The sequence below is a fragment of the Denticeps clupeoides genome, chromosome 3 (assembly GCF_900700375.1).
Source record: "Denticeps clupeoides chromosome 3, fDenClu1.1, whole genome shotgun sequence".
Classification (NCBI taxonomy): domain Eukaryota; kingdom Metazoa; phylum Chordata; class Actinopteri; order Clupeiformes; family Denticipitidae; genus Denticeps; species Denticeps clupeoides.
In genome coordinates, this window is record NC_041709.1 from 4,149,438 (window position 1) to 4,173,937 (window position 24,500).

Consider the following 24,500-nt stretch of genomic DNA (forward strand, 5'->3'; position numbering starts at 1 on the left):
ATTTTAATATTTAGTTGCAGTTATTGTGGTCGAACACAAAGAGTAGATGGCTCTGGGGATACGCTAAACATGGTAAGGTTGGACAAGCCAAGGGGTTATGATATAAAAACATAACCTTGCAGCTCATCTGTTCACGGGAAACAATGCAGACGTGCTCTGTGGATGGGATGCATCTTATAATAGAAACATTAATCGCAAGGTCTGAGGCAAGGATGTCAACATAATTAATTCCACTGACAAATAAAGACTAAGCTCTTGGTTGCATTCAGTAGCATGCATTGCTCAGTTTATGCCATTTACATCAGAAAAGGATCTGCATGTAATTTATTGTGCAAACCAAGAACAATCAAATAAACAGCCATATATATAACTTTCACAATTCCTACTTTATTCTCCTGCATTACTTGTCCAACCAATGAAGACATTTTCTTAAAAAATTATGAGGAGGCCAAAATATCTAATTCTTTAGATATTAGGATGTGGTGAATTCACATTGGAAGGATTTTGTTTTGAAAGTGAAGTGATTGTCATTGTGATACACTGCAACACAGCACACGGTGCACACAACGAAATCTGTCCTCTGCTTTTAACCCATCATGGTGCTTTGTGTCCCTGAGCAAGACACTTAACCCTAAGTTGCTCCAGGGGGGACTGTCCCTGTAACTACTGATTGTAAGTCGCTCTGGATAAAAGTGTCTGATAAATGTAAATCTGTAAAAGCTGTAAATGTAAATCAGCCATGGCTACCCCATGGAAGGAGTGAGAAGAGAACTACATCGCCCTCATTACACAGCCGGAAACCTCCGCTGTCTAGACTGACGGCCGTTACCTTGTTGTCTGTCAAATTCAATTTTGGGAAATCACAGGTCGCCTTGGCTTGGAGGTCAAGGCAATTTCGTTGGCAATAAATCTCATGTAACCAACGAGGGACTCTGTTTAAAAGCCTTCCATTAGCTATTAAGAGTGCATAGTCCTACCTAACATCCTTGTTTAATGTACCCCTTTCCATCCACACCAAGTGCATTCAGTCTCTCCTTTCACGAAACTGCAGAAAGACTGTGCCGCACACACTCAGGCTCAACCGTCAAAGCTGTGGTGGTACAGTAAGCTTTTCAAGGACCCATCTCTAGAAACCATCCTCTGTGTTCTCCCAAGAAATAAAGGGAACTGTCCAGGGTGCTGATTCCTGGGGTGTTGGTTTGTGTGTGTGTGTGTGTGTGTGTGTATTCATTCCTTTTTTTTCTAATCATACAAGTTTGCGGTTGCTGTGGTGTATTGGATAGGGCGGGATGTCTGCACCAATATTTATCCCAACATTATCAGCAGAGCATTTAGTTACTGTGCAGAAGGCAGGATGCACCGCTGGGGTCTTTCCAAGATGGGGACGGGACAGGGGGTTCACATCTGTTTAGAACAGTAACAGAAGCATACAGAAAGGCAGATGGCAGATGCTTTATTCATTTTACCTTTTTTTTTTTCTATCTACATTTGAGACCAGGTCCAAGGGCACAGGACATGGTGCAGACTGCACAAGTTCATTTGCAATTAGTTGCCTCAAGATAAAAAAAAAAAAAGCAGATAAAAAGCAGCCTTTCATTATGCGTTTTAACATCCATGTAGAAAAGTTGAAATGGACTAAGTGGAACTGACTCGACTCGCGAGTTAACTTCACACCGCACGCGCCTGGTTCCAGTCGAAGCCGAAATAATATATAAAAAAAAAAGGCATGAACCGTCTTCACCTGTGCTGCCGCCTCCTGGACAGACATGTCCCCGGTATCGAGTACGGCGCTATAAACGAACCAGCGTCTTGCGAGCTCCACTCAATCCACGAGAGCCGAGCATGGCGAACGCGACGCCGAGCCTGGCGCTCCTGCTCGGGCTCTTTCTGAGCCGGACCGCGGCGGGAGCGATGCCCGACGAAGACAGGGACACGGAGGGCGACGCCGAGAGCCCGTGCGAAGTTAAAACGGTGACCGTGTCCACCCTGCCCGTGCTCCGGGAGAACGAGTTCAGTTTCACCGGCGGCGGAGGCGGAGGAGGCGGCGGCGGCGGCGGATCGGGCAGCGTGGCCGGGGGGGAATCCCGACTCCTGCTGTTCGTCAGGACCGACCTGCCGGGACGAATCTCGGTGTTGGACGACCTGGACAACACGGCGCTGCCGTACTTCACGCTGGGTAGGCATTTCTCGCGTCAGGCTGCGGGCGCATTCACGTTTTCTGACTATATATATATATATATATATAAAATATTCTGAATTATGAATGCGCACATTGTTAAAACAGTTTTCTTCTACTAGAACCCGCTCAAATCGAAGCTCCGTCTCCATCGTTATGATTCTTTCAGCCTCAAATAAAGGCGCCAAGTAGAATTAAAAAAAAAAAAGCGACCAACCCTCCTGGTGCTTTGCATGCCAGACAGCCTAGAGCATCTCAGCCCGGGCGGCCATGGCCGGTGTCATGGCCTTTTTCTTCTTCTCTTTTAACTGCTCCATTTAACTTGCAGGCCAACTGCATGCCGCTGTTACGTCCGAACATCATCTTGTGACCCGTGCGAGTTCACGCGCACTTAATCAATCAGGCTGACCCCAGAACAGCCAGGGTCACGGCCCGGAAGCCGGACCTGCGCCTTAATAACAGGCACGGGACAGGTGACAGGCGTGGAGGCGGACATCCAGCGTGCGGGTCTCGCCTCGCCGGGGTCGTTCAGAGCTCCATTTTTAACGGCTCACTCTGCCAGACCTCAGGTCTCGACTCGGCCGGCGTCTCGTTGAAATGCGGCGTAAGCACCGAGGGTCTGGGTGCGAGGCCACGGGGGGTTGAGAAGCGTGGACCAACATTCGAGCGTGCCTCCTTTAACATGCAGCCAGGGTAGCGATAAGGCAGAATATACATAACCTGTGCGTTTTTTTTTTTTTTTTTACTATCTTCACATACTTCCGAAGCCTTAAGCTGTCTCATTAGCGCTGTAAAGACCAATAAACCTATGAAAACTCCAGCTTCTGGCGCAATCCAGTAATGGAGTAATGGTTCTTCGCTTGCCCATAGATCCGACCAGATCAAGTTGATTGAAGACTTAAACTGCATCCGTCTCACTTTCCTGGTTAATTAAATCCGAGATATTTTTTTTTTTTTGCTCTCATTACTTTCAGAATGAAGGCTGCAGGATTACCGATGTAAATTGGCCCGGCATTAATATTTATTTGTTGCGGAGACGGCGTCCGCGGCCGAACATCCCTCTTGGCTCGCTGGGGAGCGCGCAGGCGTCAGGGGCCGGCCCGCGCGCCTGTAAATCACTTCCCTTTTCTCATTAACGACAGTTGTCTGTTTTCTGAGTTAGGACTCGGCGTCCTCCCACCCAGCCATCCAGCAAATTTGCTGCGCTTTGCCGCAACTTGTCTTTGTCAGCAAGTAGATGGATTTCATCAGGCCTTGATATGGGTTAACGCTGCAGCTGACTCACAGGAAGGAGGGGTGGGGGTGTTCCGTGGCTTAGGGCGCCGTGTCTGTTGCTCCTCTCCAGCTTTTTTGGTGTAAGGGGTGGGAGGGGTGAGCTAATGATTCCTCATCTAGCTGTTATGACGGGGAGAAAGAAGCCATCTATCAGAGCTGGGATCCTTCTTTTGTTTTCTGCCATGCGTTTTATTGCTTGCCCATTGATCATAAGCCCAAAGCGCAGGAATAATTCACATATATATATATATATATATGTATGTATGTTTCTTTGTTCCGAAGGCTTAAAAGTCTCGCTTGGATTTAGTTGGCGGGGATTTTGTCTGTAACTTGGAGACATCGCTCCCAAAAAGAGTGTGACAGGCATGGCACAATGAGCATTTCGGTCTGTGTGAAGTATTTTTGATGGCTTAATGCCTTCTGCTGGCTCTGGTGACTTGACTAAATCCACCGGCGAAGTGAAAAACAGGCTGAATTAGATCCCGCATCTCTGCGGCTATTTGCACGAGACAGAAAAACGAGGGCCTCTGTGGAAAAGTTTGATGCATTATAATACCCTACTCTGTTTTTTTTTTTGTCATTATCTGAATCTCTTTCTAGCCCCCGCTAGCGTACAAACGGAAATCACAAAAAGCCTGCGGTATCCTTCTAGCCATTATTGGAGAAAACACAAAAACACTGACACCCCGGGAGGTAGGAGTGGTTTGCTGTTCTGTCCAAAAAGACAGAGAGCAAAATGTTACCCCTGAGCTGGCTGCATTTGAATTTCACAGAGGGAGTGTGTGTGTGTGTGTGTGTGTGTGTGTGTGTGTGTGTGTGTTTGTTTAACCCCGGAGGCAGAGAGTGAGCGAGACCGAGACAAGAGACGATTGTTTATCTGACCACTGCTCTCTTCGCTGTGGCACGATTTATTACCCAGGGTTGTGCGGTGAACAGAAAGGGATGCACATGGATTAATATAATTGAATAAAGTCACTAGCGTATTTTTGGGGCGTGTCTTTGTTTTTTTTTGTTTTTTTGAGAATTCAATGAAATTAGGGAAGCCCAAGGGTGAGTGGTGGCCTAGCGGTTAAGGAAGGAATCCTGGTCCGCCAGGGTGCCACTGAGGTGCCACTGAGCAAAGCACCGTCCCCACACACTGCTCCCCGGGTGCCTGTCATGGCTGCCCACTGCTCACTCAGGGTGATGGTTAAAAACAGAGGACACATTTCACTGTGCTGTGCTTCACAATGACAATCACTTCACTTTCACTGTATCTTTAGTTATTCAGTGTTGCCCTATAAGTGACAAGGATTCAGTTTAATTTTGTCAAGAATAGAGCCACAGATTTAGCTCCCCAACTGTGTTATACTTTGATTACAAAAATGATAAAAAAAGGACTCAGTGCCTTCTGTTTCAATAGATGGAGGTCTACCTACACCTTCGGAAGGCCCACAGCATCGGTGTCTTCTGGCCAAGACTGTCAACCACATGTCCTTACAATACAGTACAATAACATTTTATAAACTGTTTTTGGTGAAAAAAAATTCAATTTTCAACCATTTATTTTAGTATTTAACACAGTCTGTGTGCCAGTATATTTATCTAAGCAAAGCGTATTAGCTTGGAATAGCATTATGCTAAATACAAGCCCTAATCTTATCGGCTTACCTCTTATCAACGACACTCAAAACGACGCCACATCCTGCGTTACATCATACAGAGGTTAGATCGGTGCTATCAGTACATTTAAATGAAAAGCTGACGTGTCCAGGATTGTCACCACTGCTTTGGTAACTGGAATTGAGATCGCCATCCAGCTGCTGGATTGGATTTCTGCACGTCTTATTAGAAAATAAAGGGCTAATTGATTTAGTGAATCTCACATCGACAGGAAACCTCCCACCACCATTTTATTTCCGAGAAGCTCCATCAATCACGGCGTGCATTCCAGATGGGGGGAGTCTTCCTAGCATACATGGACTCTGATCACACTCTGACCCGCACTCTTCATCTCTCTTCTCTGTCTCGCACTCTCTTCCCTGCTCTCACCCCACCACAGCAGCTGGCCGATACCAAACCCAATATAACATTAAGAGGAAATAAGTATATAAGGAAAACTAAAACTGAATTTGGTGCCGATGCATTTGTGTGTGTGTATTTGAGTTTCTTCTGAACACTCCCTGGTGGTTATGTTTAAAGGTGAAAGGTCAGGGAAGGTCATGGGTCCGGCGCCTGTCACATGACAGCAGTGCCCATATAGCTCATACTGCCAATAATCGTATGGCTCTACATGCATCTCAATTAGAACGATTTAATGAAAGTGCCATCTGTAGTACACGATTAAACATGCTTTTTTTAAGGTTTTATAAACACCTACGTTGTAACTGTAGATCCAATGCTCGGATAGACTGGTGGGACTTTTTGGAATTGCTTTTCTCTGGGTACGTTTTGACACAAGCTCACAAAAGGCTGAAGACGTAGCCTTTCAGGACCCTTGAAATGTCTTAAAATATTCCTTTGACTCCGAAAAATCAGGCCGGCAGAGTTGCTTTGATCTCCTCATTGGTGCATTTTTGGCCTTGCGTGAGACAAAGGTTATGTTGTTCCTGCCTTTGAAGACTGTTGGTAATAGGCCAGCCTGTCGAGCACGCAGCATAAGCGAGTGCTTCCAGAGATAGTGACCTGTGGTGGTCTCCGCTCACTGTTCAGCATGAAATGCGTTTAACATTTTAAACGGTGGGATCGTCTCATCTCCTCTGGTTCAGTTTCAGGAATGTTGGAAATGGACTTTCTCATTGTCTTAGTGTGGGCCTAGTTTGTGTGTGTATTCAGGGGTTTTAAAAGAAGAAATTAATCAAATAAATATATGTATGGATGCATTTTTTTCCAGTGCATCTTTTGCCTGAGCTTTCATGAAGTCCTAGCATGTAAAATAAGAAGAATTGGGACATTTAATGGTTTGTGAAATTGAAATTATTTGCATTGAGTGATTAATGCGTCTTTTCACTCAAAGTGAAATGAACGTGTCATCATCAGATGCGAAAAAAGAAACAAACAAAAAAAAATAACCAAATGCCACTGGACTAAAATAAATGTGATGTGTAGGCGGACAGGCGCCTGTAATCTCGAACCCGTGATTCCGCGTTTCATCCAGATCTTATGTTGATTCTTTTCATGCCGGCTGAGCGGCGTGGCTCTATCAGTGTTCTTATCATGCACCGTGGGACCGCTGCGCCGCCTTTTGTACGTGTTCGATGCACGCGCCGACCCGTCTTCATTTCGCCCGGCGTCTGTGACAGTGATCCGCGGTCCCAGCGCCTCCTCCAACATGTGTAATGTAGCAGGGCACAGCGCCGATATGAGAGTGACAGATCGGTTCATGTTCATTCATTTTTCTCCAGATGGAAACTTATTTAAAATGAATCCGCTATCACTGTGTGGTCCCAAGAAGCTCTTATGTTTTTGAGATAAAATAGGGCTAATGATTACTTTTTTGAAGTGTCAACTTTAGGTTTTTGGGGGAAAAAAATCTGTCTCTAATTTAGTTACATCTGGTGAAAGAGATCAAAGCAGGACTATCAAATATGATTTCATTTGTGTGGGAGCAGTGCAATGAATATTTTTGATTGATGTTGCATTATCTATGTCTGAAAGTAGAATATGATTTTATGCAGATTCCAAACTCCACTTTGAAAGTAAAATACAATTCACTCACGTGCAGTCAAGTTGGTTCTGTTACTAACATGACGTGCTCAAGGCGTCAGAACCATGGACAGCTGCTGCTCATCTGTTCAGCGGTAGGTTTCAGCAAGCACAATTTCTAACATTCTAATTCATGCTAGTATGCTGCTTGCATAGCTAGATACCACTAAATGGGTACAATTAGGAACTTTGATAATGCAATTCATGTGATTTAATGTTCATACTCTGTTATTGCCTTTATACCAACTATACTGTAACACCTACATATTGTGCAGGGCAAATTTGCCTAAACATGCAATAATTGACACATGCAAACATTACACTTTCAACATGATAATATTAAGAGGCCAATTTTTTAACCACTGGTTTTATCTCCAGTTATCTCCACTCTAGCCTAGAGGGTAAGGAAGCGGACCTGTAATAGAAAGGTTGCCAGTTCAAATCCCCAGATACCTGTCGTGACTGCCCACTGCCCACTAAGGTGATGGGTTGAATGCATAGGACACATTTTTTTGTGAGCACCATGCTCTGTGCTGCAGTCTTTCAGCCAGCTAATCACTTCACTTTCAGATTGATCAATTTTGTGTCCTAATTCCTGACACTAAGGCTGTATTGTAAAAACGCTTTTGGAGATACATCTCATTCTTCACTCTCTATTATGACTCAAACCTCTGCAAACTGTAAAATTAAACCAGTAATTAGGAATCCATTCTATTTTGTTGTGTAAGACAAACTTCGGTACTGTAGTATTTCTAATGCCTTGCTTTAGACATTGCATTCAATGTGCAGAATAAAAACCTGGTTGTCCAAAAGCTCTGATACTTGTTATGTTATGATGGAAATTTTTTAGCCATTGTAAGGATTTTTTGCTAATAGTTTCCACTCCTAGATCGTATCTTCACTATTTTAATGGTTATTACAGTAGCATTTACTGTCTGTGGGGAAAGAAATGCATAATCAAGAGGTCAGAGTTTTAGGAGTACAAGTTGATGTACAAGTAGAGTACAAATACAGCTGAAAAGTAGATGAAAAAAGTAGGCATATGTTTGTTGTATATTTCTTGCCGATTGCTAAATATCTCACTAAATATCTCTTTGAAAGCCAAGATTATTCTTAGATTTGTTAAGGGTGGTAAAAGAACTCAATTTTCTATGCCTGTAAGGCGAGTGATCAGAGAGAAGGGATTTGGAGATGTAGATGAAAGACTGTTTTCAGTTTTCTGAAATTAGAACATTCAGCAAATAAAAGATAAAAATCATTATTTTTAAAATCTGAGAATGCCTCTATCAGAATATGAGCACTGGATATTATGAGCAGTGTGGTATTCATCAGTCCCTTTTGGTATGTGTTGCTGAATTGATTTGTTATTTGTGACCATTCATTGCAGGGTGTCATCATTTTTGTCCTATCACATGCATACTTAAGAGCGAGCTGTGACAATGCATCCTTGTCCACACAGGCATTGTTTTAATGCAACTGAAGAATCAAGGCCATATTTTTTTAAAACACATACTTTTTTTTTTATCTATCTGCTTCTATTATGATAAATATGATTAGTTCATTCACGCATGCACACACAAACATATATTCAAACATCATTGCACAGATTCCCCTAAAACATACAGTAAAAATCGTGCATTGGCAGTGTTAATTGAATCGTTTGCTGTTTGTCATGGCGAGGCAGGTGATGCTGGAGTGATGGCTGGACATGACGATGAAGAAGGACGCATACGCATGACGTCACGAAACAGGTTTGATACTTGATGAACAGGACCGGGTAGACAACAATGACCCGACTGTGAACAGAAACCAACAGGGCAGCTGTATACGATCAAACACAGGTGAACACGATCAGGAAACATTACACAGGACGAACATGAAACTCCGGTCTGGACCCCGGACCTGGAGTAACACCTTCCGGACTAGATCATGACACATAGAAGCTGTTGTGAAATCTATTGGTCCTTGTTTCCATGCTTCCATGCGTCTCCCGTGATAGGAGCAGTTCAAATAGTGTGTGTCCAGGCTGAGAAATGTCCTTTATGATGTTTCGTGCACCAGGTGCAGCTCCTCCCCTGATAGACCTGTAGTCCTGCGTTTTTTATCTTCTTCTGTGTATAAAGGGCCTATTCAGCTTTATCCCTAATTTATTTATTAATACAGTATATTCATTTCCATGATTGTTCCATGTTAATTGTCCTACGTGATCTCAGTAAACTGTTGCCATTGTTCTGCTGTAGTAAACAGCGCGTATCCGTCATGCGATTACCGCGCCACGTGCCCTGCAAAGTGTTTTAAAAGATTACCTTTCTTTTGCCCAATGAAAGACATTGTCATGGTAAGCCCCCTGAAGAAAAGGTGGCTAAGAGCTATTAAATTCGATTTGCCGCTGCTCGCGCACCTTGGTGTTGTGCCATCCTGTGTAAAAAAAAAAAAAAAAAAGATGAAATAAAACACAGCGCTTGCCGATGGTTCATTTATAGCAGGCGCTTGCAAAACTTTGCCCTGTTTGGTTGGTTACACAGTTTGCGCTTTCTCGATGATTTTCACTCCCGCTCTCAGTTTTCCGGCCTCATCTCACGCTTGCCGAGTGTGTCATTGTTTTGACATTGCCTTACTTACCTAAAATCCACACCGTGGCGTAAAACTCTGCAAGCTTCTGGGGAATTTTGGAAAGCTCATCATCCTCCAGCGACTCCCATGTTTCTTTGCAACAGGACCTCGAGATCAGTGATTTTATATTTCACTCACATTCACACACACACACACACACGCAATGTGCCTCATCCCTATGCGGCTTGGTCGTTCCTATCCAAAACCTCGGGTGAAGGATTGCTCAGGTTTGCTTCTTTTTTTTTTTTTACTTGTCCGGGCTTAACTTTGATCCCGCTCCAATTATTCAGCGCTGGGCGATATTGCGAGCCATGTGTTGCGGAGGGCTTGTAAAGAGGGGGGGGGGGGGGGGGTTGTGTGTTTAGAGCAGCTAAGAGTGATGTCAAGGCAGCCTGTGCTAATGCGTCTCCCCGGATTTACAGGTTTTCCTTAATGCTCCTGCAGGGTTAAGAGCACAGGTGTGGATGGAAAAGCAGCCCTGTTTATTTATAATGCAGCCACTTCATGCATATTTATCACGCGTGTCCTTCATCAAGTCCTGCGCTTTGTTTGGGGCGCTGTAGCGTCGGGGCGTGCACGAGCGCATAATTGTGGGGGTGTGTGTGTGCGCGTAAACAAGCCGGAGTGACTGGAACATATGTAGCAGATCATTTCTTGCGTTGCTGTTGTTGTGAAGATTGCACAGTTCCTCTTGTTGCTCGCGTGTTTCGCTCGCAGAGGATCTGAGTGGCGGGCTGCTCCTCGGACCGGCTACACGGTTCCTTTCGTCTCAGGAAAGCAAATCTCCCCGAAATCCAGAGGCGCTTCTTGCTCACTGAATATTCTCGCAGAGCGCGCCACAAAATGGGCAGCCTAGGGGACGTAAAATGTAAATGCGCTGGAGATAGCAGATAAGAGCGGAACGAGTCTATTCAATATCATTCAACGTGGCTCTGGGTGGAGACTGTTGTGAAAGAGGAAAAACTAGGACAAGTCGACAACGGGTCTCACATGATGGCACAAATCAAATTGAACAAATACTACATTTAACAAGAGCCTAAATAAAGACAATATTGAAATAATTTGAGGCTAGTACCAGTAGTAAATGGGACAGCGTAGCGCTACCTCACTTTTGGCAGGAGGAGCCAGATAAGGGCGTGGCATCAATTCTTTCACGCGTTCGTTCAGCATAAATCAACTCTCACGTATCAGCTGATACCCAGGAGTCCAGGAGTTTCCAACCCTGACGTTAATCCTCCTAATTAGGTTTACTAATTGGGGGGATCGACGTATTGAACATAAATATTTGAGGCAATGGAAGCAAGAGCGTGTGTAATAAGTAATAAGCATTTATCTACATTTATCTGCATATCATGTAGCAAACGACAATCTCAATTTGCATTCGTTAAAATGATCTACACTGCAGGTATTGGCAGCACAGATAGCTCGTATTTGCAAAATCTAGTTGAAAAGCAGTGACTACATGAAGTAAAGGGAATAAAGATGCCAACAGGGTCCCTAGGTTTCCATTAATGCACATTTTATGAATCCACAATCTCTGCATTCTTTGATTCACAGGCATATCAATTTGAGAGCCTTGCTTTTAGTTATGCCCTGTTATATGATGTCTTTTACACCCCAGATCACAGACAGCGGTTTCTTGTCATTTAAGAGGACTGAGCCAGCAACTGCCATGGATTTGCCTCAAATTAAAAGCAGGGAGGAACATCATCCATCTTTTTTAACATGAGCCGGAGTTGTGCTGGTCTGGTACCAAGACATGGGGGGGTAGTTGAATTCCTGTTCTTCCTCCAAATTCAGTCATCAGTTTGTCTGGCCCAGTTGTTCTCCAGTTGCCTTCACTGACCATTTTGGCTCAGGCTCCCAAGCAGACATCTGTATTTATTAATGTCCTCAAGCTAGGAACATCTGTGTTTTGATTGTGGGGACTGTGTTTGCCGCCAGCAGGATTGCTTGAAGAGCTGCTGGACACACTGTCCTTTTTATGATAGTGGTGAAAGGGGAGAGTCAAATTCGGCTAATGGGAAAATAAATTCACATTTACTGGAAGCTTCCCATGTTTGTTAAGTGACACCTAAGGTTTCTTTCAGGCTGTCAAGGGATATGCTTTCATAAAGCCTGCATGGAAAAAAAAGACAGATGGTGCTACGTGTCACTGCAGCAATGATTTATGTGGGTCCATGACAGACTTTACCCCGTAGTCCGGGCAGACTTCCATCTTTTTCTTTAATCTTAACTGATATTGATAATATCATATTTATAATAAACAGTGCAAAGACTACATGTCAGGGCATCTTGGTGGTAATTGAGCCTCCCTATGCATTCACAGCACGGAGGCGATCAGTCAACAGCAGGTTGAGCGGGCCACCGTGAAGAGCTTGCCCTTTTGAAATATGCCGTGCTTGCATTAGGCTTCCTCTGATTGGAGTGAAGAATGGAAATGAAAATGTCTTCTCTGCCTGCATGAATTCTGCTGTCGCAGGAAATGCAAATAATTGTGGCATGGATTCCTATTCAGTCACAACCTTGTGTCATGATAAAGACTGATTCATCATATTAATGTTGTGGGAAATAGATATAACTGTTTTGCTCTTAATAATGCTGGTGATTATAGCCAGTATTTGCTGGAATGAAGTTTAATGCTGGAACAATGGAGCTGATGTGTAAATACAACTGGTTCCAAAAGTTATGAATTTTTGTAGTGGCCATCTACATTGTCCAGTGTTATATACTGTGATAAATGATGCCTCTTAAATAAATGTCTGTTGTTTATCCGATGTGTGTGTGTGTGTGTGTGTGTATACAATACAGGCCAAAAGTTTGGACACACCTTCTCATTCAATGTGTTTTCTTTATTTTCATGACCATTTACGTTGGTAGATTCTCACTGAAGGCATCAAAACTATGAATGAACACATGTGAAGTTATGTACTTAACAAAAAGTGGAGACCTGGCCTCCACAGTCACCGGACCTGAACCCAATCCAGATGGTTTGGGGTGAGCTGGACCCCAACAAATGCTAAACACCTCTGGGAACTCCTTCAAGACTGTTGGAGAACCATTTCCGGTGACGACCTCTTGAAGCTCATCAAGAGAATGCCAAGAGTGTGCAAAGCAGTAACCAGAGCAAAGAAACTAGAATATAAAGCATCTTTTCAGTTATTTCACCTTTTTTGTTAAGTACATAACTCCACATTCATAGTTTTGATGCCTTCAGTGAGAATCTACCAACGTAAATGGTCATGAAAATAAAGAAAACACATTGAATGAGAAGGTGTGTCAAAAACTTTTGGCCTGTACTGTATATAATATAAATATTACTAATAATGTATGAGAATAAACACCATTATTATTAGTTTTATATTTATTTCCCCAAAAATGTAGACAATAACAGGAATAGCCCCAAATAACAAAAATTGACTGTGAGTAGTGGGTGTCTCCACCATTTGCCGCAATGACAGCTTGACAGCGACATCTCATGCTCCTCACTAGCCTCATGATGTTGTTTTGAGGCAATGCGTTCCACTCCTCCACAAGTCAAGTGCTACACGCAGTAAAGTAAAGTGCTACACACAGTTCTGCCAGGTCACGTGGGGGTGGGGTGCGATCATTCAGTCTAAACTTCCTGAAGTCGAGCTGTGACAATTCTGTCACGATGTGGTGGAGCATTATCATCCATGAACAGAAAGTTGGGGGCCATGTACAATAACCAAATCTGTTTTGCACTTACTGGTGATGCCTGCCCAGACTGTTGCACCTCCTCCACCAAAGCAAACCCTGGGGAAAGCAAACACTGCTGCATTGTCCATGTCACATGGTCTGTGCCCAAAGCAAACGTTCATGGCGGTGTCTTGGTGTCAGTGGAGTCACCTACAATGGTTGTCTGGCATTCAAGCAAAGCGGTGGAGTCGGTTGCAAATGGTTTGTCAGGAAACCCTAGTACCCCTCGCATCTCGAATACGGGCCTGCAGCTGTGTGGCAGTTGCATAACGATGTCTGAGTGCATAGGTCCTTAGGTGCTGGTCATCAATGCGGTCTGTCACTCGTGTGGCTCCACTCCAGGGTCTGTCATGAACTCTGCCAGTAGTTCTGTGTCATCTGGCGATGACACTTTGAAACACACCAAGTTCACAAGCAACATCTGACTGCCTGCCAACCCGAAGGCGCCACGGCTAGGTGACGCTGCTCGTCCGTTAAGTGACGTTGTGTGTTCATGGCTGTTTGAATGATGAACCTGGAATGACTTATTGACAATACCAGCTTTTACTGTGCACTGTGCACTGTGTGCTGTGCTGCTGTGTATCACATGTGACAATCACTTCACTTTAAACTTTAATACTCACAGAATGTTGAAATCGATGCCATGTTGAGAAGTTGTCTCTTGGTATTGTACCCAATATAAGGCACACCTGTACACAATGGGACCATTACATGGAAAATGGGGTATCTATCACCCCAATGCAAATAACTCCCTATCCCAAAAATGTCTGAAGTGAAACAAACACCGTATGTATGACATCAACTAAGTCTCATGTACGGTAGATTCTTTAGATGAAACTAGTCACATTTACTTGCTCTCTAAATGCTGGATTTGCTCAGTGATGGAATGACAGTGCAGCTGAATGCAGTGAGAGTGGTAACAGCACAGAGACACTGGGTTTCAGTAGCAATTATCACGTTGTAGGAATGTTCACCCCCACCTCCCTGAAAACATCAGTCAGCATTTGGTCTAATTTCCCATTTTAGGTAGCGGGCCACATAAATAATAGAACAATTTTGCTGATCAAACAATGTCTGGGTGAGCTGTCATGTTCTTTTGTTTTGGCACATCAATTTCCTAGCATAATGCATATTGTGATAAATACTCTAATCATGAAGCCAGAAAAAGTGCTCTGATATCTTTTTTTTAAGGGTGTTTCTAATGTGTAATGTGCAAGAAGCGACAGTTGTTGACTCACTGTTCATGCAGTTTACAACAATTTGTCTCAGCTGTAGAAGCGTAGCCTCCCAGGAACTGGAGCATCTCTCCAGAGTCCCCCCATCAGTTCCGTTCTTCAGAATAATTACTCACTCGCTAATGATCCGATTCCATATCTCACTGAATTGAAAGGAGAACCACTTCTTTTACAAAATGGCCCTCCTCAGTAATCCCGTCGTTCACATCTGTGGCGTCCCATTCCATTTTCCGGTGAATTTAAGGGGTGATTAATCACACCGTTTTTTTTTTTTGACGACAAAGACTGGTGGCCTGATTCACCCCCCCCATACTCCATCCATTTGCCTAGACAGGCTTTGGCGTGACTGACGCGGGCACAGCAGGGGGCGGCAACATTGCAGAACCCCTAGTGATTGGGAGGCGCAGTTGTAGTATAAAGACTTGTTTTTCATTGCAAAGCATCCTTTCGCCTCAGAACACCTCAGGTTTCCATCTTATGAAACGTGGACGCAGTCAAAATGCCAATGATAGTGGGATGTGCTTTGCTGGACAGGTGGGAGGAGCATTGTTTATCACCATCAAAACACATTTTCTTTAGTCAGGTTGCTTGATTGTAGTTTTATTTATATGTTTTGCAGAATTGCATTGCACCAATGGGACCTTATACAACAGGGAAATCCACAAGGTCTGGCCTCTGGGATGTAACAATTTTATGAAGCAGCAGAGGATTAAAGTAATGCAAAGTAAAAAAAAAAAGTCTGTCACAGACAGATTTTTCATGTTGTCCATTTCCCAACGCTTCCTGAACAATTTAACTAGTGAACAGTGAACAACGCAACCAATATGAAACTTAATTTGAAAGCTAATTGTTATCTTTAATGAGAAGTGTAAAAATAGTGTAAAGTGAAGTGATTGTCATTGTGATACACAGCAGCACAGCACATGGTGCACACAGTGAAATGTGTCCTCTGCATTTAACCCATCACCCTTAGTGAGCAGTGGGCAGCCATGACAGGCGCCCGGGGAGCATTGTGTGGGGACGGTGCTTTGCTCAGTGGCACGTCATTGGCACCTTGGCGGATCGGGATTTGAACGGGCAACCTTCTGATTACGGGGCCGCTTCCTTAACCGCTAGACCACCATTGTGTGGGGATGTGGATGCAGTCCAGTACAAGAAGTGAGAGGCACTCACATATCAGTAGGACACCCACTAGTATTCTAGTCTTATGAAAGCACTCGCTGGTCTGGTCTGCAGGGACAGACTCGTACATTTGTGATTGAGATGAAACACAAAAGCCCTGAGCCCTGAAACCTTATATCACCAGATTTGCTGCATTGTTGTTTTGTTTCTGAAAGCGTGCACAAGACCTCATGCCTTGAGAATCCAGCAGTGAACACATGCAGACTCATTTCTACAAATGTTGAGGTTTGAGTTAGCACACCATGCAATTGCTATTTTTTAATAGTATTTATTTTGGTCATTTTAAAATTAGATACACAATGAAATGGCATGAAAATAACTTAGGGTTAGAACAATCAGAACAATTTAACAAAAGTAAAAACTATTCTTTGTTTTGTTAAAGGCCTGTTGTGGCTGTGGATGTGCCAATAACAGGTTATGTCTGCTCTCTAATGGGTTAGGGCCAGTGGCTGCTTGTCAAGCCACACATTTTTATTACTGCATTCGTGACATCTTGACAGCAAGTCTTGTTTTTAATTTTGTTTGTCATAATTATTACACTTTGGAATGTTTGAAGGTGATAACAGGGAAAACATCAGAATAAAAAACCCTCGATGACAGTTTTATTTTGTGTTTATTTCGTGTACCTCATGGCAGCCAGGATGTGCTCATTTTAAAACAGACAGCACATTATCCAAGTGTGCTCTGAAATTGAATTAGCAAGGCATTCTTTTATCTTTTAATTAGCTTTCATAAGTCTGCTTTTTAGTCTGCTGAAGGAAATAAACAACTGAAGACAAGTTGACAAGTTCCACTAGTCTTTTATGATTTTTGTGATGTTAGCTGACTTAGGTTTGTCATGTCTAATCCCACCCAAGACAGTCAAATGCATTTCATTTCTTTTTGTATTAATGCTGTCTTTATTAGGGGTGTTTATTGGCAAGCATCTCATGATGATACGTATCACGATACATGGGCCATATTGTGAGACTGTACATATTGCAATAATCTACAGTTCACTAGAAATGTAAAAACAGACCAGAAATACAAAATTCTGTTTACGATAATAATTCAGCCAAAACAAGATTACTCAGAACTGAATTTTAACTGGATTGTCTGTGATTTTACCACAGTGAACTAGTGGCCACCAAAAATGCATGAGATCCATGAGCCAGCACCATGTTTTTGTATACAAAATTATAAATATTTGATGTCCCTGTACTGATACAATTTCACCATGTAAAATATTGTGATATATTTCTGTATCAATATTTTCTGACAGTAGTATGATGTTGTAATGCTGTCTTTATAGTTAGGCATACAGGTTAGGAAAAAAAAAACCTGGGTTCAAGTCCGCTCTTTAACTACATGTTGTGTCAAAGGTTTGCTATGTGTTTGCTGGATGTGTATACGAGCCATCTGATGGACCCCCAAAGATGGCTGGAACTCTGCTGTTATTATGGTGAGGGAGGCCTGTAATCCTGAAGTGCATGGACAGACTTCCCAACAGGTAGTGTCATCGCTTTGTTTGAGTATGTGACCGGACTGCCATATCAACAAGCCTGGCTCTTTGGTGTTGCAGTCAGGTTGCGTGTTTGATACACTTGAGACCCAGGTTTCAGAACGGATGGGGCAGCTGCGCTCTCACTTTGTTGCAACGTACAACAGTAGTCGATGTCCCCAAAACCTCACATTGCGTGTTTCTGTATGTTACTGATGGTCATATCTACAGCATGTGTTCATATGATCTTATCACAATGTTAAATGTAGTACCACAGACATAACTTGCATAACTTGTGCATATTGTTGAGCATATTCTGAGTGAAATAACACTGATCACAACTTACCGCATGGTCACGTTTGCTGCCAGGGCTAAGGGCCAGTTCCTTTGTGAAGCGGCATTAGTTGTGTAGAAGATGAAATGGAATCAGACGGTGAGGATTGTGCCAAAGCGTGTGCATGCTTGGATCTTTTTGGATGTTTTTGCTTGGTTGCTCGGGTCGCCTTATTGCCAGCTTGGCATGTGAAGTATTAAATTCGGAGTTAATCTCTCGGGGCGGAATTATCCAGAAGCAGCAATCGTGACTTGGGATGGCTTCAGCCACTCATATCTTGCGGATTGTTTGAAAAGAGAGCGGGAAGTAAAGGGGATTATCAGAAGCCCTTTATTAAATATTGATAGTGGTGCTGTGATCGCTCCAGCAGATGACAAGTAGCTCTTATCTCTGCATGTTGACGAGGAGGACACTGTGTGGACGATGATTTCTAGAATGTTTCTTCTCTTCCAAGAACATTTTTACAGAGCCATCTTGAGCTGTTTGCACAGATATTTCCTTCTGCTCAGACAGAGAGGGGAAACTCATACACATACTCTTATTATTTGCCGTTCAGTTACCCCTCACTGAATGAGAAGACACGCAGGGCAGTGCAAGATCCCTCTGATATGGGGCTATTGAGGAAAAAGATTTGTCTGATGTCACATGCCCCACACCTCAGGACTGTACTGCTGGAGGTGTATGTTTCAGATTACTCCGATAGAAAAGTTGCTGTACAGCAAAGTCCATTCTTCGTTGCTTTGTGGACCATCATCGCACGGGTTTCTTTTTGCAGCGGACTGAAAAAAAAAAGTCCTTTACACTGCGCCGTCTGCTTTGCATGCTGGCCTCTGCCATTATCAGCACTAAACACATTGCCATGCATCCCATTTCTGCAGGCACAAAGCCTGTAAATGGCTAAGTGCCACGTAGCGACCTGAAGGTTACAGTTTCAGCAGATAATAACCTGAGCGTTCATAGAAGACCCGGTTTCAAGGTCTCCTTTAATGTAAATGTTCCACTGCTGTGGGGCTGCAAAGTTTTTTTTTTGTCCTGTGCAAACGCTGCACTGAGAGAAAACTGACTGCAGATGACGAGGCATCACGGGGCATCTTGTGACAGTAGCAGCCTGAATATTGCTAGTGTGTCAGACCCTTTTGTGTATAATTCGTTCTTATGTTTATGACATAAAGGTCAGTGAACAACATTTTCAACACACAATATTAGACGTAGCTCATTGGGGACAATTGCAAATGTAAGCTTCTTGAATTAAAGTGCAGATAAGACAGCCATACGTTTGAGTTGAAGGTGGAGGTGGTCCCAAGGTGACTATAACATAGATTTGCATTTGTGGTGTCCACTGAGGGTACTATGTTACAAGTGGTACTATAAATAAAAAAGCCGAATAGAGGAGTACAGAGGTGGCAAAGAGCTTTTTTCAGAATATGGTATCGAGGAAACAGATTGTCATATAGGCATTTTGCTTGTTAGTTTTTGTTTTGTGTATGTTTTTACACATTTTTTGATTATTGTGTCCTGAATAAATCATCTTTTTGGGAACACTGCTCATGCTACTGACATTGATGGGAGTGGGTTTAAATTGATTTAAATTAGGAAGAATGGTGACACAGCTTTGTCATTTCACCATAGCCTAGTGATTGAAGGAGTCACCAATGGGGCAATGGTGGCCTTGCAAAGGGGAGTTGTGACCTATTGGCTAAGGAAACAGACTCATAATCGGAGGGTTGCAGGTTCAAATCCTCCAAGCGTCCACTGAGGTCTCCTTGAGCAAGGTGCTGTCCCCAAACACTGCTCCCCAGGCACCTGTCATGGCTGCCAACTGCTCACTAAGGTGCAGAGGTCGCATTTTGTTGTGTTACAGTGTGCTGTGCTTTCTATTCTTCATAATGACCAGAAGTTTTTTGCAAATCCTGACACGCACATTGCTTGTGGCACTTCTGCAATAGTAAAAAACAAATCAGTCACAATGCATCTTCTGCAAAATGAATGAAACAGTGTTCTGTATTGTATGTATTTCATATCTTCTAACAATTTATGAAAACAATGACTGGAAATGAAGGTCTGCAGTAATTTGCCTATTGTAAGTCAGGCAATAAGTCATTTATCGCTAATCTGTTGGCACGAACAATGGTAATTACAATTCGCAGAGTACTGTTTGAACAGTGATAATCTGCTGGTGGATTTCTGCTCTCGGTGCATGTCGTTTTGTCTCTGTCAGACGGGGGAGAAATGTCCCTGCCGCAGTCGACGCAGAGCTTATTTATCATTACCGTCAGACAGGCTGCCGGCTTTTTGGCTCTGTAATGATTGGCATTGTCACGTTTCTGGATCCCACGAATGCATCTGGCCGCTTTTCTATGTGTTTAACAGCACAATGAAGATTTACCTCTTCTGGGTCCTCTGTTCACTGTGGGCTTTAGATGAGAGGGACCCCCCGACCCCGGAATGCCGCCGAGACAAGAGCCTGGCTTGTGGGATGCTGCCAGTGTCTATAAGATCTCAGCTCAAGCCGTGCAGTTTACCCCGGTCCTCTGCTGTAAGAACCGGCAGTCGGCGGAAAGTGGACTGTTGAGTGTAACTGTTGCGTTTCCTCTGGCTAGGCATATCGCGAATAAAACCAGAGCTCCCGGTCTTTTGTAAACGGTCTTCTTCATTCATCATTCATGCGCAGTCTTTATCCTGTTCTGGTTCTTGCTGGCCTGGAGCCTTCCCTGAGTGCAGGGCAGGGCTGCATCCTGAACAAGATGCCAGTCTCGCTCGGAGCACTAATTCACAGGCTGAAGCTGGGTGATGTGGCCTATAAACATGCTCTCAGACATCACCGAGGGAATATGTATTTGGACTCATGATTTAGGCCTGAATTAACACGTCTATGACCTGTTGTTTAGACTTTTGTGACAAAATAGCTGATTTAATTATATGGAGTTGCCCACTAATGTCTGTTGTGCTGATTCCTGATGTTTAAGGGTTAAATGTACTTTGGTTCTCAGTATCTGTAATATACAGCCAATATATAGACATATATCTTATTGTAATGTTTTAGAATTCACACACACATATACACCCATAAAGAATGCATTTGTATTCCTTATCAGAGCAAATGCCACAGGAAGGACGAGGTTTGGTAATTGATTGACGTGCATGCAGAATGCTGAGGCATTTCGATATACATTTATTTGCTCTCTCAGCCTTGTTCCAATTAAACCCTTCAGAGATGCCAGCATGTAAATCTTATTTTACATGATGTATCTACTCATTAAGCAGCAGCAGTTTGGTAAGTATAGCTTATAAAATAAGCAATTAGTTTTATTCTGATCAAATAAGGTAATTAAGCAGACCTTGTGTAACGTCTGGGCATGGGTGTTTGCCCATGACGTGACCACTTCCACCAAATTTTTAGACATGTTCTTGGAGCATTTAGACGCACAATTTTCAAATTTAACTTCAATGTGGTCTTTGTAAGTAAGTTTTGTCATGATTGCCCCGTAAATAACTGCACTCTTAGTGAGGTTTTTCTCCTTAGCTGCACTGTCCATTGAAACATAGTGTTTAGCTCAATCTTGTTGATGTCAAAGTTAACAAAAATACTTCAGTACTGCGGAGGTCTGTGACGTGTTGAGCATGACGTGTTGAGCACAGCCACCGTCTTTGGCCTCTTCTCACCGTTATCATAGATTTATTTCCAGGGTTCTAGGTCTGCTTCCTTATAATGTCTCTGGCCTGTCCTTTTGATTATCCAAAACTTGTTTGGTATTTACTCCCCTGCTGGCAAGGCCGATGTCTGAAATCATTCAGACTGAGTGCGATTAAATGGAACACTCTCCGCTCTCCATTGCTCTTCCTGTCACAATTTGCGGGCTTTGCAGCACATCGTTCTGTGATCGTCTCGGTTTCAGCACTGGACAAGTCCCAGGACTTCAACACCACGGACAGCTCCACCACAGTGATGCCTCTGTGCTGTGATTACACGCCGCGCTGGCCGATGGTAGAGGCTTGGGGTAAGGAATGGAAATATTTCAGTGCCACACTGCGTTGTGTTTGACCTGATGGCAAGTGAAATATAACAAAATCTTTACAACCTTTACCACCCATAATGGCACCGTAACTGCATTACCAATCTCGTCTCCCACCGCGCTATCAGAGGGCATCGCTTGATGTCTGCGCACTCTCTCCCCATGCCCCGGGCGCAGCTGATGAGTTTCTGTGCCCACGGTTACTTCTCCCCGCAGGTGCAGTTATGCTCGAATTCCAATTTATCTCCTCTTTGGCTGTGTTTGCTAAAGTGGTCCTGCGGCCCATTTATTACAAGGGGGAAAAAAACAACTGTGCACTGTCTGCTGTGCTGGGTCCACGGAGTGCTGCGACTGAACTCTAATGGCTACAGGAAATGAAGCGGTCCGCTAATGATGGTTGACAGGGCCCATCTATTGCGGTCATGTGATACGCTGGCGCAGACCGGCAGAACCCTGCTCAATATGCGGCTGAAGACCGCACTGCCCCTCCCACCCCCCCTCGCCGTATGAAAACAACTCTGCCGGCGTAATGCACCCATTTAGTAAGCGGCCTGCCCAGGACTGTGAGAGTTTAAGAGACTGTGCAGTATCGTACGGCCATAATTTCATCCGAATGGCTCTGTGCTGAATGACCGATGGGTCTGAAGCCTTCCTAGGGGACTGCCGTTGATTAGGATGGCATACAGAATCAAATTACAAGAACAAAAAGCTTAATTTTATTATTCCACATGCCGACATAGATAATTGTTATTATATAGTAGAGAGCAGTATAAACTCGGATTGCAGAAATCTCAGAATTCTCCAGATTTAGACTGTACCTAAATAAGATACCTAATTGAAATTTTGCTACGAAATGTGTAGTGCTGCACGATTAATCTAATCGCAATCGTAATCGCGATGTTAGTCTGTGCGATTATATCAACGCAAAAAGCTGCGATTTAAATGTGTTTGGTCACATGACTTTCGATTCGGTTCAATGGAGACCTCAGATTCGTGATTCGCATAGACATATGGGTACACGTACGTTAACGTCGCTGCCATATTCCGATAGGCTGTGCTGTGGCGTGAAGCATATACATGTCTATGGAGAGAAGTGCATAAAAATGTCTCACTCTTGTGCTGCTTGGGGCTGTACAAACCGCTGTACGCTCCAAACCAGATCCCGGGGGATTACATTTCATAGGTAAGGCTGGACAATTGTTTTGAATATATTTGGCCATTATAAAATCCCGTTTTATAAGTCTTAACCTTAGCTAAACTAGGCTAAGCTAGCGAAGCTATGCATTCCTGTGTTCAAGTCAGCCTCCAAACAACATTTTGGCTAAACGTAGGCATTAACTATTTAGACTGTACGCACCCGGATCAGAGGGCGGGTTAGAGCTCCTGCCAGTTAACTTCCTCTACAACTGGACTCATGTAAGCCAGTATATTGGAGTTTACAATTTAGGCATGGTGTAGTTAGGACTCGAAGGATTCGGTTCAATGGAGACCTCAGATTCATGACTCATGAGTCATTTAAAGGATCCGGGCAATCAACCCGGGTGAGTCATGAATCGCACAGCTCTAGAAATTACCACATCACGTGTCGTGGAAACATGGATGCAGCTATGAAGCCGCCGGGTTTGCTTCAGGGAAAATTTATTTTTAAGATTAATCTAGATTCATTTAGATTGCTATAGATTAATCTAGATTAATTCCAAGTCTACAGTGAGATTAATCTAGATTAAGAAAATGAATATATGCCCACCTCTTCTTTTTTTAAACTTTGAAAAACTTTTTTCAAACTTTCAAACTTTTTCCTTAAGAAATTCACCTCAGTTTACAAATGTTAACCTTAGCTAAGCTAGCAAAGCTATGCATCCCTGTGTTCAAGTCAGCCTCCAAACATCGTTTTGGTTAAATGTAAGAACTATAATACGGGATTTTATATTGGCCAAATATAATCAAAACAGTTGTTTAGCCTTACCAGGGGTTGGCGTTCGACAGTAATGTTTTTTAAAGTAAAGACTTTTTTGTGATTATTTAATTTAGTAGAATATTGTATTTTGAAAGCACTGGGCATTTCAAGTTGTTATAAGTAGTTTGTATGTTTCACTTTGAAATGAAACATTTCACTATTAGTATGCGACTTTTCATTGATATACAAGCAAGTGCCCTTTATCATATCGCAATCGCATATCACAATATTGTTCTCAATAATTGCAATATGTCCTTTTTCCCAAATTGTGCAGCCCTAGCAATGTGGATAGTAGGTGTTGAGGAAGCAATTTCTCGGCATGCTACAGTTTTGGGTGGATTTTTGATGATTTGAGCATTAAACTATCCTCCATCTTGCTACACTGACACTGTGACAGGGAGCATATTATTGTTATTGACTCATTCCTACGTCAAACATGCTGTACTCTTCCCGAACTGAAGTTATGTCAGGAAAAAGTTTTCATGTAAAAAGTTTGAATCAATTTTGGACCAGATAGATATCATGATCTCGGTGTGAATCCATTTTTCAGCACAAACCTAGCATAGGGGCTCTGTACTGCACGACTTTCAAAATGCAAACCTTATTTTTTTCCCCGCATTCCAGCCTCATTTATCTGTTTGTGCCTGACTGGAATGATGCAGAGGGCTGCAGCTTACGGGATTAAGAGGCTCACACTGCGCAGCACAAAGAGCATATGGCAGTGGTTCGAGGTGTGCTGCTGCCTGGCTGCAGGGGAACGCCCCAGGCTGTGTGTAGATGTCCCACCCTGCTCTCTGCTGATCCACAGAAGTGGGAGGTGCACCGCCTGGC

At 43.3% G+C, this 24,500-nt stretch overlaps 1 protein-coding gene across 4 annotated transcripts in view; it reads left to right on the forward strand.

The window, feature by feature from the left end:
* The first annotated feature begins 1,836 nt into the window (after positions 1–1,836).
* astn2 (astrotactin 2) overlaps positions 1,837–24,500 on the forward strand; it is a 260,288-nt gene continuing 237,624 nt past the window's right edge. For all 4 annotated transcript variants that reach the window (XM_028971803.1, XM_028971806.1, XM_028971805.1 and 1 more), the window contains exon 1: positions 1,837–2,176. In XM_028971803.1, the coding sequence (XP_028827636.1) occupies positions 1,843–2,176 (334 nt within the window). In that variant the 5' untranslated portion in view covers positions 1,837–1,842. The remainder of the gene's footprint in view (positions 2,177–24,500) is intronic.